The sequence below is a fragment of the Anabrus simplex genome, chromosome 5 (assembly GCF_040414725.1).
Source record: "Anabrus simplex isolate iqAnaSimp1 chromosome 5, ASM4041472v1, whole genome shotgun sequence".
Taxonomy (NCBI): Eukaryota; Metazoa; Arthropoda; class Insecta; order Orthoptera; family Tettigoniidae; genus Anabrus; species Anabrus simplex.
Window position 1 is genome coordinate 54273515 of NC_090269.1, and position 14606 is coordinate 54288120.

A 14606-nucleotide genomic window follows, 5' to 3' on the forward strand; every position below is an offset into this window, starting at 1 on the left:
TTCTTGAATCAGGTAATCCTGGTGAGGGTCCCATACACTGGAACCATACTCTAGTTGGGGTCTTACCAGAGACTTATATGCACTCTCCTTTACATCCTTACTACAACCCCTAAATACCCTCATAACCATGTGCAGAGATCGGTACCCTTTATTTACAATCCCATTTATGTAATTACCCCAGTGAAGATCTTTCCTTATATTAACACCTAGATACTTACAATGATCCCCAAAAGGAACTTTCACCCTATCAACACAGTAATTAAAACAGAGAGGACTTTTCCTATTTGTGAAACTCACAAACTGACTTTTAGCCCCGTTTATCAACATACCATTGCCTGCTGTCCATCTCACAATATTTTCGAGGTCACGTTGCAGTTGCTCACAATCTTGTAACATTTATCACTCTATAGAGAATAACATCATCCGCAAAAAGCCTTACCTCCGATTCCACTCCTTTACTCATATCATTTATATATATAAGAAAACATAAAGGTCCGATAACACTGCCTTGAGGAACTCCCCTCTCAATTATTACAGGGTCAGACAAAGCTTCACCTACTCTAACTCTCTGAGATCTATTTTCTAGAAATATAGCAACCCATTCAGTCACTCTTTTGTCTAGTCCAATTTCACTCATTTTTGCCAGTAGTCTCCCATGATCCACCCTATCAAATGCTTTAGACATGTCAATCGCGATACAGTCCATTTGACCTCCAGAATCCAAGATATCTGCTATATCTTGCTGGAATCCTACAAGTTGAGCTTCAGTGGAATAACCTTTCCTAAAACCGAATTGCCTTCTATCGAACCAGTTATTAATTTCACAAACATGTCTAATATAATCAGAAAGAATGCCTTCCCAAAGCTTACATACAATGCATGTCAAACTTACTGGCCTGTAATTTTCAGCTTTATGTCTATCACCCTTTCCTTTATACACAGGGGCTACTATAGCAACTCTCCATTCATCTGGTATAGCTCCTTCGGCCAAACAGTAATCAAATAAGTACTTCAGATATGGTACTATATCCCAACCCATTGTCTTTAGTATATCCCCAGAAATCTGATCAATTCCAGCCGCTTTTCTAGTTTTCAACTTTTGTATCTTATTGTAAATGTCATTGTTATCATATGTAAATTTTATTACTTCTTTGGCCTTAGTCTCTTCCTCTATCTCGACATTATCCTTGTAACCAACAATCTTTACATACTGCTGACTGAATACTTCTGCCTTTTGAAGATCCTTACATACACACTCCCCTTGTTCATTAATTATTCCTGGAATGTCCTTCTTGGAACCTGTTTCTGCCTTAAAATACCTATACATACCCTTCCATTTTTCACTAAAATTTGTATGACTGCCAATTATGCTTGCCATCATGTTATCCTTAGCTGCCTTCTTTGCTAGATTCAATTTTCTAGTAAGTTCCTTCAATTTCTCCTTACTTCCACGGCCATTTCTAACTCTATTTCTTTCCAGTCTGCACCTCCTTCTTAGTCTCTTTATTTCTCTATTATAATAAGGTGGGTCTTTACCATTTCTTACCACCCTTAAAGGTACAAACCTGTTTTCGCATTCCTCAGTGGGAAGAGAGAGAATAGAAAGAAAACACAAAAGCACAAGGACAATCTCCACATCACACACTGCTGTCTTGCAGACTGGCTCTCTCCTGATGAATCGGAGCTCTTCTAGGTATGCATCCATTTCTTGTCAAACAATGACAACCTCATTTTTGCTTCCCAGCAGGGCAGGCTTGCACACTCAATGAGGGGCCATCTTCACTGATCTTCAGTCTTGATGTGAGAAGTGTAGACAAGGAAAAAAAATAAATGGATGAACACAAAAGAAAGGAAGATACAAAAGGATAAATACAGCTTGTAAAAGACTAGGAACACACAGCAAACACAAAAGGATAAAAAAGAACAAAATAGGTCAATGTAAGTAATAATAATAATTTTGTGTGGCTATTTCTAGCCGGGTGCAGCCCTTGTAAGGAAGACCCTCCGATGAGGGTGGGCGGCATCTGCCATGTGTAGGTAACTGCGTGTTATTGTGGTGGAGGATAGTGTTATGTGTGGTGTGTGAGTTGCAGGAATGTTGGGGACAGCACAAACACCCAGCCCCCGAGCCACTGGAATTAACCAATGAAGGTTAAAATCCCCGACCCGGCCGGGAATCGAACCCGGGACCCTCTGAACCGAAGGCTAGTACGCTGACCATTCAGCCAACGAGTCGGACAATGTAAGTAATGAACAGGAACAAACTAGTGCAATTCAAGTCATATATACAGGGTGGGGCATGGAAACTTCCCATTTTGAAAATGCAATTAAGCACACTAGAAGTTTCATTCAACATTGTTATTTTCCACCTACCACACAACATTAGAAACTTGACTTCACACAGTTTTAAACACAATGTCTGTTAAATGTTGCCCTCCATTATCAATACACTGATTCAGTCGACTTCGAAAACTTTGAGTCACCTTTTCAAGCCTATTGACCCGGATATTGTCAATTTTGGCTTGGATGTTGTTCCGTAGGTCTTCCAGGGTGTTGGGACGATCTTGTAAACTAGGGACTTTGAGATAACCCCATAGGAAGTAATCAGGAGGGGCTAAATCAGGCGAGTACGCAGGCCAGTTTACGTTCCCTCACAAGGAGATCAGTCGTTCAGGGTAGGCTGCTCTTGAAACATCCTTGGAAACCCTGGAGGTGTGGGCTGTGGCCCCATCTTATTGAAATCACACCCTGTCAAGATCTATTTCTTGGAGAGCAGGTAAGAAGAACTGTTGGATCATTGTCACATAACGGCTGAATTGAAGGTAACAGCATGACCATTTTCTTGAAAGAAAAAAAAAAGGACCAATGATTCCTACTCTTGATATGGCACACCATACCGTGACACGATCCGAATGAAAGGTCCTCTCATAACGTTCTTTGGGATTTGTTGCACTCCAGTACCACAGGTTCTGTTCATTCACACAGCCACTGAGGTGAAAATGTGCCTCGTTAGAGAAGAACACAACTGCGTCATTCGGCAAGGTGTCATGCAGCTGCTCGCATGATGTTTGTCGGTTTATATAATCCTGCTCCTTAAGTTGTTGGACACCAATAATTTTGTACGGGTGAAAATGGAGCTCATAGTGAACAATTCGACCAAGAGAACAGGACGATATCCCAAGGGCAACTGCCTGTTTATGCACAGAATGCTTGGGTGACTGCAGAATAGACACATGAACTCTGTCCACATTTTCAAGTGTTCTAATGGTCTTCGGAGGTGCTTTTCTTTCTTTGGAGACACTTCCCGTTTCTCTGAAAGCATCCACCCACATTAAAACACATTTCTGATCAGGAACATGACCTTGCAGAGGAATATCGAAGTGGGGACGACAAGCACGTTGCACTGCAATCACTGACCAACCGTTAGAGAAATACGCATCCATGGCAAAAGCGCGCTGCTGCTTCAACCAAAGCATGCTTGCGATCGAGACAGGTGGGAACACAAATATCCCACTCTGCCCCTTCCACTGAATTCCTCCCCTCCCCATGACCTTCACTGCAACATGTTCAAAACAAGAAGTTTCCACACCCCACCCTGTAGAAAGACAACAATAAAAAAGGGGAAATGGCAAGAGAAATACATGGACAGGCCATTGTGGAAAGAGGGAGAAATAGAAAGAAAATATAAAATAATGGAGGATAACCTCCACAGCTCCATACACTGCTGTCTGTCAACAGATTGGCTCTTAATGAATCTTACTTTTTCTACATCCATGTCTTCCATTTTTCCTTCTTCGCACACTGACCTGTCACTGAATTTCCTTTTATGTTTCTTTCTTTCTTTATACGACTTGAAATGTTCTGAACTGGGATGCATGAGGAGAAGGCCAATCTATTCGAAGAAGGCAGTGTACGAAGATGTGATCGTTCTTATCCTGTGTTTTCTTTCTGTTTCTCACTCTACCCACACTGAATGCCGTCATGCTTTTCTGGTTGTATGTTTCTTTCCTTGTTCCTATCTTTACATATATGACCTGATTTGCGCTAGTTTGTTCTTTTCCCTTACTCATAAAAGAATTGGTAGAAACAGAATGTAACAGAACTTTACCAGTACGTGAAGATAAAAAAACAAGACAAATCAGGCACACACATGCAATAAAGCACACAAGAGATATATGTTAAGAATATGGTTTATTTAAGACTCAAATTTTATCAGCTTGATAATGGATAGCAACAGGAATAATACTTCATTTACAGAAAATTACAAGTCAATATTATTTACAGACAAAAGTATCTCAGAAACCAGCAAGTTTAATTTTTGTCTTGTCATAAGGATGCCTTTTAACAATATCTCCATCTAGAAATAATTCAAAAATTGGATAATACTTAGTCTCATCAATTGTAATATAGTTATCACCATCTTCTGACTGAAACAACTGGTCACAAAGAGCCTGAAAAAAAATAGTAAAAATAAATATATATATGGTGTAAACATGACTATTATAATATAACAGTATACACTACGTGATCAGGTATCCGGACACCCCCCAAAACATTTGTTTTTTTATCTTAGGTGCATTGTGCTGCCACCTACTGCCAGGTACTCCTTAGCAGCAACCTCAGTAGTCATTAGACATCGTGAAAGAGCAGAATGGGGTGCTCCGCGGAACTCACGGACTTCGAACGTGATCAGATGATTCGGTGTCACTTGTGTCAGAAGTCTGTACGCGAGATTTCCACACTCCTAAACATCCCTAGGTCCATTGTTTCTGACATGATAGTGAAGTGGAAACGTGAAGGGACACGTACAGCAAGAAAGCGTACAGGCCGACCTCGTCTGTTGACTGACAGAGGCCACCGACAGTTGAAGAGGCGTCGCCGTAAGACCTATCTGTGTTGGTGCGATGTAAAGCCACTAAAAAAATAGTTGAAGAGGGTCGTAAAGTGTAATAGGAAGGCATCTATCCAGACCATCACACAGGAATTCCAAACTGAATCAGGATCCACTCCAAGTACTATGACAGTTCGGCGGGAGTTGAGAAAACTTGGATTTTATGGTCGAGCGGCTGCCCATCAATGCCAAACGACGCCTCGCTTGGTGTAAGGAGCGTAAACAATGGACGATTGAACAGTGGAAAAATGTTGTGTGGAGTGACGAATCACGGTACACAATGTGGCGATCCGTTGGCAAGGTGTGGGTATTACATGTTATATGTCATGTTGTTGGCTTTTTATTATTAGCACTTTGGTTTTCCATTAAGATTTTAAATGAACTGTTTTAATTGAAATTTTAATGGAAGAAGTTTTAGTCTCCGACAAGATTATAGTTTAATCATTGATAGTGTTTCCATTAGCATCTTTATATATTGTATCATTTTTCACATTTTTATGTCCTGAATTTTAATAACTGGCTAATTTTTTAGCTTCCACTTTTAATATTAGTTGTACTCTTGATGATTGTTTTTAGGCTGAAAATGTCCTTAATTGAGGGCGAAACATGTCCCATTTAACTGTGAGTCTATTTATGTTACCACTATAAGTGAAAATAGAAGTATTGAATAGGTGGATTAAATTAAAACACCTTTATTGCTGTTGAATTGAGGGTGTGGGTATGGCGAATGCCCGGTAAACGTCATCTGCCAGCGTGTGTAGTGCCAATAGTAAAATTTGGAGGTGGTGGTGTTATGGTGTGGTCGTGCTTTTCATGGAGGGGGCTTGCACTCCTTGTTGTTTTGCGTGGCACTATCACAGCACAGGCCTACATTGATGTTTTAAGAGCACCTTCTTGCTTCCCACTGTTGAAGAGCACTTCGGGGATGGCGATTGCATCTTTCAACACGATCGAGCACCTGTTCATAATGCACGGCCTGTGGTGGAGTGGTTACACGACAATAACATCCCTGTCATGGACTGGCCTGCCCAGAGTCCCGACCTGAATCCTATAGAACACCTTTGAGATGTTATGGAATGCCGACTTTGTGCCAGGCCTCACCGACTGACCGACATCGCTGCCTCTCCTTAGTGCAGCACTCTGTGAAGAATGGGCTGCCATTCCCCAAGCAACCTTCCAGCACCTGACTGAACGTATGCCTCGAGAGTGGAAGCTGTCATCAAGGCTAAGGATGGGCCAGTACCATACTGAATTCCAGCATTACCGATGGAGGGTGCCACGAACTTGTACGTCATGTTCAGCCAGGTGTCCGGATACTTTTGATCATATAGTGTATATAATCAATGTTGACCAAAATTCAAATCCTGATAGCAATACACAATTTATAAATAGTATTGATAATTATGAGGTGCAAATATGAAGTGGGGAGGAGATGAACAAAAGTTACTGACAGAATTGATGAATGCATATCTGCCAACTTTTGAAAAGGGCTCTCAGTAAAACTCACGTGTGACAAAAATCTAACAATTTTCGACATACCCCGGCTTGAGGAAAAAAAAATACTTCTGGGCTACAAATTACAATCATTCATGCTTTAAACAGGATACTTCAATGAAATCATATCTATTTACATCATAGGCCAATGATTTGTAGATGAACATAACAATCAAGAAGAAATCCATTTTTAACAGCAGCAGGCATAGTGAATGGAGCATATATGATAGGACTTCCTTGATAAAATGAGCAGATATGCAATAACTGCAAAAGGCTTTACACAATAAAACTTGTTTAACGTAACACAGGCAAGAAATAATATAATACACACTGCAAATCACATGCTAGTTTGACTTTAAAATCACAGCTGTGACCTTTTTAGCTTCGTGCAAAACGTCTTGAGAAAATGTTTTGTCATAACAGGAACCAGAACTCCAGGTCTTAAAAAGAGCAGTAGATACCAGAGATTCATTGGACATGCATGATCTGAACTCTGTTCTATTTTTCTTCACAAGGCTGAAAACACTTTCACATTCTGCATTGCTATGGGGTACGGTGAGAATAGAGATCATCACTCTAGAAATTTGGTTATACTTAAGAAGTCTACCGGCTCCATGGATTCTTGATATTTGTGCCCAACTGGAATCACCTGCAGCATCTTGATTTTCAGCCGAAGTGTCATCTACCTGAATAGCTGTGGACTGCCTCTGAAGCTCATTCATCACTTCATCTGTAGTTTCATTCTCTTCCTTGCATAACATGATAGGAAACTTTTCCAAGAAAAAAACGAATGAAAGAAAACTGTGCATCTACAATGTTGTCTAATCTAGCAACTTGACATGCTTTAACATAATCATCCTTGAGTGGAAACTTGATGATGTAGTCACAGGCAGTACAAAAGTAGTTTCTCACTGATGAAAAGAAAAGGGATTAATCTGTATCCTGGAGATCATTCACTATGTTCGAAGTCTGAACACAATAACTAACTCATCATCACTTAAATCGTTTCTTCCACCATGCGCAATATTAATATCACACCCACATACCGTGCAAAAGGCAAATTTTCTCCCTTTCTTTATTTTCATATGCACGGAAAATCAACAGAATATGATTCTTAAAATGTCTGGAAGTACTCTTTCTCATTGGATTTATTCATGACAATCTATAATAGGAATGTAGCATATGAAAATGTCCGAGAATAAATGTCTCGATATGTACTGAAAATCAAAATGAATCTGGATCACTGAATGTCACATTAAATTATAACAAACACTCAAGGCAGTCAAACACTTCATTAAAACATGTCAAAGCACACGAAGACTTAAACCATTAAATGAACACGACGCCAACCTCGTGAACAAAGAATAAGCACATGGTAAAAAACATACACACACATGGAACGAATGTAATTCTTCTTTTTCTTCTTCTTTATAATTTAATGGGCTTCACTAATAGTGGTACACCCAGTCACTGGAATGAATGTTTTTAGCCCAACGAATACAGGAAACTGCGAAGCATGAAATTATAACACAAAAACTCGAACACTTCATTAAAATATGTCATAACCTTAAAAGGCTAAAACTTTCAACTTCGTGAACAAAGAACAACACTCACGTGGTCAAAGGATATAGGTTAAATCACAACAACGAACGGAGCGGAACAAATAATTTTCGGAGCAGAGCCTGTCGACACCTAAAGGCCGGTCTCCACTGTTTAACATTTAACACCAACATGTTAAATTTAACATGTTACAGTTGACATGTATATTGTGATTGTGTCTTCCAATTGACTTTGCATGTTAACTCAGAATGTTGAGTTAACACTTTTAATATGTTGGCGTGTTTTCCGCTCCAAGTGGAAAACATGTCAAGTCAATTCGTTGTTCGTGCGATGTCGGCACAGCTTCGGCAACTTCCATGATGTTTCCATGCCAACACATAACCTAAACGACGCAAACGACGTGCTCCTCATATAGTAGGATTATAATTACAACACTCCGCAACACTCCTTCTCTTTGTTATAAGCTACAAATACAGTACACGCACGTGTGTCGTTCTCTCTGCACTATACTAAAATGTATAGTCAGAAATGGAGTAGAGCAAGGAGATTACTCTGGACTTAATTAATGATATAATAGAAAGGTATTATATGTGGGATGTCTCATCAGAGGAATACAGATATAAAGCGAAGAAAGCCGACAGTTTCCTGGAACTCGAAAATATCTATAATTGTTCCCGCGAGTAAATCGAAAAGAAAACTAGCGTCCTTCCGCTCCCAGTACAGTCGAGAATTGCAGAAAGTTCAGAAAATTCGGTAGTCGGGAGCGGACGAAGTTTATACTTCAAAGTGGTTTGCTTTTGAAGCAATGAGCAGAGTGAGGGGAGAAAATGTGTCTAATAAAACTGCATTTCTAAATCATAACAAGAAGCAACAGTGGCAATAACAAAGGCCAATTCCTCTTCATCTGAGTCCATTGTCCTTATTTAAAAATACTAGACACCATCTAAATGTATTACCATAAACTGATATGATGAACTACCTGTATATAAACAAAGAATGTCAAGTTTAACATGTTTATTAAGTGTGGACACAATGTTAAATGAAACTGTTTTTGACATTTAACATTTAACATGCTAATGGTGTCACCAGTTAACATTTAACACTTTTAACATTTAACATGTTGTTGTTAAATGTTAATCAGTGGAGACCGGCCTTAAGATTGACACCAAAGAGGATTCACATGGAAGAACTGTTATCCCGGCTTTAAATTCAGTTCCAATATAGACACAAACATCACACAGTTAAAAATAACAATCTTTTTTTTACAATGCTTAGTAAAGCTAAAGGTTCCACCTATTCAATACGTTATCTAACGAATACAGGAAACTGCGAAGCATGAAATTGTAACACAGATAACGTACTGAATAGGTGGAACCTTTAGCTTTACTAAGCATTGTAAAATCTTGAGTCAATACGGACAAAAAAAATGAAGTTTTTAATACTAAAAAATAACAATCACCGGGCGAGTTGGCCGTGCGCGTAGAGGCACGCGGCTGTGAGCTTGCATCCAGGAGATAGTAGGTTCGAGTCCCACTATCGGCAGCCCTGAAGATGGTTTTCCGTGGTTTCCCATTTTCACACCAGGCAAATGCTGGGGCTGTACCTTAATTAAGGCCACGGCCGCTTCCTTCTAACTCCTAGGCCTTTCCTATCCCATCGTCGCCATAAGACCTATCTGTGTCGGTGCGACGTAAAGCCCCTAGCAAAAAAAATAAAAAATAAATAAATAAATAAAAATAAAAAAATAAAAATATAACACCCTAGCAAAAATAAAAAATTAAATAAAAATATAACAATCATATCAAAGAACGAGTTATCGACTACTGTGGACTTGCCTTCGACCAAGACCGAGAGTGCTTCGACCCAAGCAAACAATCGTTTGTACGGAAGTGGAGCGATTATCAAATGTTAACGTTTCAAATTTTTGTCTGCGAACTCGTAAAATGACACCGTGTCCATCCGTAAAACCGTAAAATGTTGCAATTTCCGTAAGTTATAAGGATAAACCGTAAAAGTTGGCAGGTATATGAATGTAAAACAAAAGCTAAAGGTTTCCACCTATCTTCACAAACTAAATAGCGTAGACCAGTTCAGATAAATATCTTCAATATTCAGTTTATTCCACAAAATACCCCCTGCAGCAATGATAATTTACAAATAAAATGGGTACGAAATCTTATTTCTCTGAGTACCAACCACTCCAGATAACAGACTCTGAACTACACATCCCACGTTGGTGCAGGGTCCGCTTTTAAACATGCCACCCCTTACTTCCTGCGGTCATTGAAAAATTCTGAAAAATCGCTCGTCATCTTGCACAAGTGGGAAATTCACATGGGTCTGTACAAAAGGCTACTAAATTATTACACTTAAAAGCCACATAAAATAGCTACAACATATACTCTTCAACCAGGCGACCCTGTACATAGTGATGCCTACAAGACACATGTTTTCCTTGATGCAGTTGAACCATTGCTTCTTGGGAGGAACTCAAGGTTTGAGAACCTCCAGGATCAAATTGGAGGGCTGTATGTATCATCGAGTCTGCAGGACTTCGGACGACATGACCATACCATCTAATTTGGGCTGCTCTCATTTTCTCTGGGATAGGTGCCATTCCCAATTGCCTTCGGATGTTTTCACTTCTGACATGGTCTGATCTTGTAACACCCGGTGACCAAAGTAAAACACTCTATAATCTTTGTAATGAATTTCAGGAAACTCGAAGTATGCTGCCTAAGACACCACAAAATGCAGCATAGGGTTCTCACCAAAGAAAAATTAGATGGTTTTGGTCATTTGAAAAATTCTGAAAAATCCCTCTGACATCTTGCACAAGTGGGAAATTCAAAGGCTACTAAATTATTACGCTTAATATAAAATATAATATAATATAAAATAACCGTGACACATGCTCTTCAACCAGGCGATCCTGTACATAGTTATTTGCGTACACAGAACAATTATTGCTGGAGTGCTCCTCTGTGATGCAAAAATCAGTGTATGGTGTGCCATCATTGGTGAAAGAATCATAGAGTTATTTTTTATTTATTTTTAGAATAAGGTTAATTCTGCTATATCATCATCATCGGTTTTCCCTTCCAGCGAGTCGGGTAGGATGTTTGAAAACGAGTGTCTTCCAAAGTTGCCTGTTCAAAAAGATTTTGTTGTCCATGACAGATTCCCAATTCCATCCTCTTCTCTCCACGTCTTCCCTCAGTTGGTCCATCTTCTTCTTGGTCTTCTACCCGTTATTCTCTTTTCCAAATAAGCACATGGTAACCTTGTGCTATTCATTCATTTAACATGCCCAAACCATTTAAGTCTAGATGACCTAAGTCTTTCCTCCATCGATTCATTTAAACCTAGGTTAGATCGGATCTCACCATTTTTCATGTGATCAAGTCGTGTCTTTTGCAGGGCAGTTCTAAGAAATTTCATTTCACAGGCTTTAATCCTGCTACAATTCTTTGATGTTAGTGTGCAGGTTTCCAGAGAATATGTACGGATGGGGATGAAATATGACTCGTACAGGGTCATTTTTTGTTCTTTGTGGGACCTTCTCATCCCATAGCAGGTGTCTAACGATACTCTAAAAGTTAGAGCCTTTGGCTACTCTGTTTGTTGTTTCTATCTCAGTTCTATTATTACTAGCCATTACGCTTTCTAAATACGTTGCAACTGAATTGGTGTACTACTTAAACTTGGTGGTCCTGTATTTTTATGTTTCATTCTGTATCATGTCTGCTGATTTTCAATGCTACTGTTTTTAATGGGTTCAATTTCATTCCATAATCACCAAACTTCTTACACCATGCATTCAGATTATTTTGCACTCCCTCCTCTGTTTCATCCCATATTGCCACATCGTCTGCAAACACCAGAGCCTGAAGATCTTTATTACCTTTTCCTTTTAGTTCCTTTAAAATGGTATCCATAACTGCTATGAATAGAAGAGGTGATAAGGCACTTCCCTGTTGTACTCCTTTGGTTGTATTGAACCATTCAGAGTGACCATCTCCAATACGGACACAGCTTTTGCAATTAGTATGTAGCATTTGGATCTTCCTAATAAGGTACTCTGGTATACCAAGTTTTCTGAGACTTTTCCAAATAGTTGATCTAGGAACATTATCATATGCCTTTTCAAGGACCATAAACACAATAATTAGGTCTTTTCCTCTTTGCCAGTGATTCTCTGCCAACATCCTCAAAATAAATATCAGATCAGTTGTGCTTCTTCCAGCCCTAAAGTCATGTTGTTCCTCTTCTAAGATAGACTCTAGTATATCTCTTACTCTGGCTTCAATGATCTCCATAATTTTAAGGCCATGTGATAAGAGGGTAATGCCTCTGTAATTTTCACTTTTCCTTCTACTCCCTTTCTTAAAGATAGGAACTATCACCCTTTTTGTCCAATCTTCAGGTATTTTGTTATCCTTCCATACTGTTCTGAGAACTCTATACAGCCACTGTATTCCTGGCGGACCAGCAGCTTTAATCATGTCAGCTGTAACTTCATCAGCACCTGCTGACTTACCACTTCTCATCCTATGGAGAGCTTGCTCTACTTCCTGTATTGTTTTCTGTCCTACATCCTCAACAGAGATCTCATTAGGGCCATTTAGGAGCTTGTCAAAATACTGTCCTATTGTATCCGATCCGTGATATCTTTCATATTGCGAACTATATTCCCATCTGCTGTCTCCAGAGCTGTAATTGCTTCTTTATCTGATCTTTTACTTTTTACTATTTTCATATTCCCTTTACTGTCTTCTTCCAGTTTAGTTGTAAATTCTCTTCCAACTTCCTGTATCTATATTCTTTTGCCATCTCCTACAATTTATTGTTGTCTATTTGGTCGCTGTTGATTCTTCTGTCAGACTTAGCCACATCAAGAGCTTTTTTGGCTCTATTCCTTTTCATTATGGCTTCTTTCACTTTATCATTTCACCAATATGTTCTTTTCTCTCTAACTCTTCTGCTTGTTCTTCCACATATTTTATCTGCACTACCAACCAGACTTGCCTTAAAAATCATGCCATTCTTTATTACCTTTCTTTGTGTCTGTTATGGGTATTTTAGCTCCGATTTCCTCTTGAAACTGCTGTTTGACTTACACATCTTTCAATTTCCAGTCTTTAATTCATGGTTTTTTTCTTCTTGTTTACTTTAATAACAGGTATGGTGACTCTTAGGTCTGCAATGAGGAGTCTATGGTCACTATCAAGGCTCTCACTAGGTATCACTTTTACATCATGCACCTTTTCTTCACTTGACCTATCTGTGATGATAAGGTCTATCACATATCTATACTGACCATCCCAGCTGTATCTCGTTACCTTGTGGCTATCCCGTTTCTGAAACCACGAGTTCTTCACCAGAAGTTGGTTTCGTGTACAAGAATCAAGCAGAAGTTCACCCTCCTCATTTCTATTACCAAATCCATGTGGACCAATAATTCCTTCATAATCTGATCTATCAGTTCCTACCTAGGCATTAAAATCCCCAATTATCATTATGTTCTCCTCATCAATGATGTCCTCTAGTTTTTCTAGGAAGCTTGCTTTTTTGGTCATCGCTACAACCCTGCTGGGGAGCATAAACTTGGATCACAGTTTGAGTTTCTCCATTTAGGCATATTTTAGCTTTGATTAATCTCTCATTCATGAATGAGCCATCTGTTACACTATCAATGTCTTTATGGAGTATAAAACCAGCTCCATTCCTCGCCACAGCAGGATTACCACTCCAGTATAATTTATATCCGTCCTCAAAAATTCTTCTGTTGCAACCTTTCCATTTGGTTTAACTTAGCCCTAGGATGTGAATATGTCTACAGTTCATTAAATCCGTGATTTTGTTGCATTTTCCTGTTAGTCATAACGTTTAAGGTTCCAATCCGAAGCTTGTTTCTATGATCGGTTCTTCTCGTGCATCTTGAATGAACATCGAACATGACGTCATTAGTTCCAAGAGTACTTGAAGTATTGTCGACATTCAGACTATGTTTCTTCCCGAGGCTCATTTTCGTTTTGAAACCAACTGCATTGTACTCCTGTACTGACTTGCTAGGCCTAACGTACTAGAGGATTTTCTTTCAGGGTGGTCTCCTTTAGCCTTTGGCAGTCCCCTGCCTCACTACAAGGCAGCAGCTGATGAATTTATGTGTTATTTCCCCACACAAAGGTCACATCTCATCCAACCTTCTAAGGGAAAACTCCTCTGCTCGCAGCTATTGGTTTTCCCTTAGTTTGCCTGGTTTGGTATCGGCCGTCAGATCCTCGGTCAGACAGTCGCAGGTAGAACCGTCTACTGTCGCATATGGTAGCAGAATATATTCTGACCTGACTATGAGCTGCTATGTATGTGAATAAACTTCTTCAGAAATTGAACATTTCTTCAATGTGACAACTCTGCTGCTGCTCATACTGTGAATAATTCCATAAGAGAAGTTTGAGAAGTGTTTCCACAGAAAAGAGATATTAGAAATTTGTGGGTATCTCAATTCCCCAATTTATCCGGTTGCTATTATTATCACTGGAGTAAATTAAAAAATGCTGTGCACACGACGAACCGGTACACTCTACAAGAATTTAAAAATTATATTCGTCAGGAAATTGGTGGGTTTATTCAATGTGCACTACAGCGAGTGATGAAT

The 14606-nt window shown here is 39.3% G+C and overlaps 1 protein-coding gene across 1 annotated transcript in view; it reads right to left on the minus strand.

Moving 5' to 3' along the window:
- Positions 1 to 4174: 4174 nt before the first annotated feature.
- Positions 4175 to 14606, minus strand: part of LOC136874322 (centromere protein K) — an 84173-nt gene continuing 73741 nt past the window's right edge. The window contains exon 6 of the mRNA XM_067147964.2: positions 4175 to 4451. Within this exon, the coding sequence (XP_067004065.2) occupies positions 4296 to 4451 (156 nt within the window). The 3' untranslated portion in view covers positions 4175 to 4295. The remainder of the gene's footprint in view (positions 4452 to 14606) is intronic.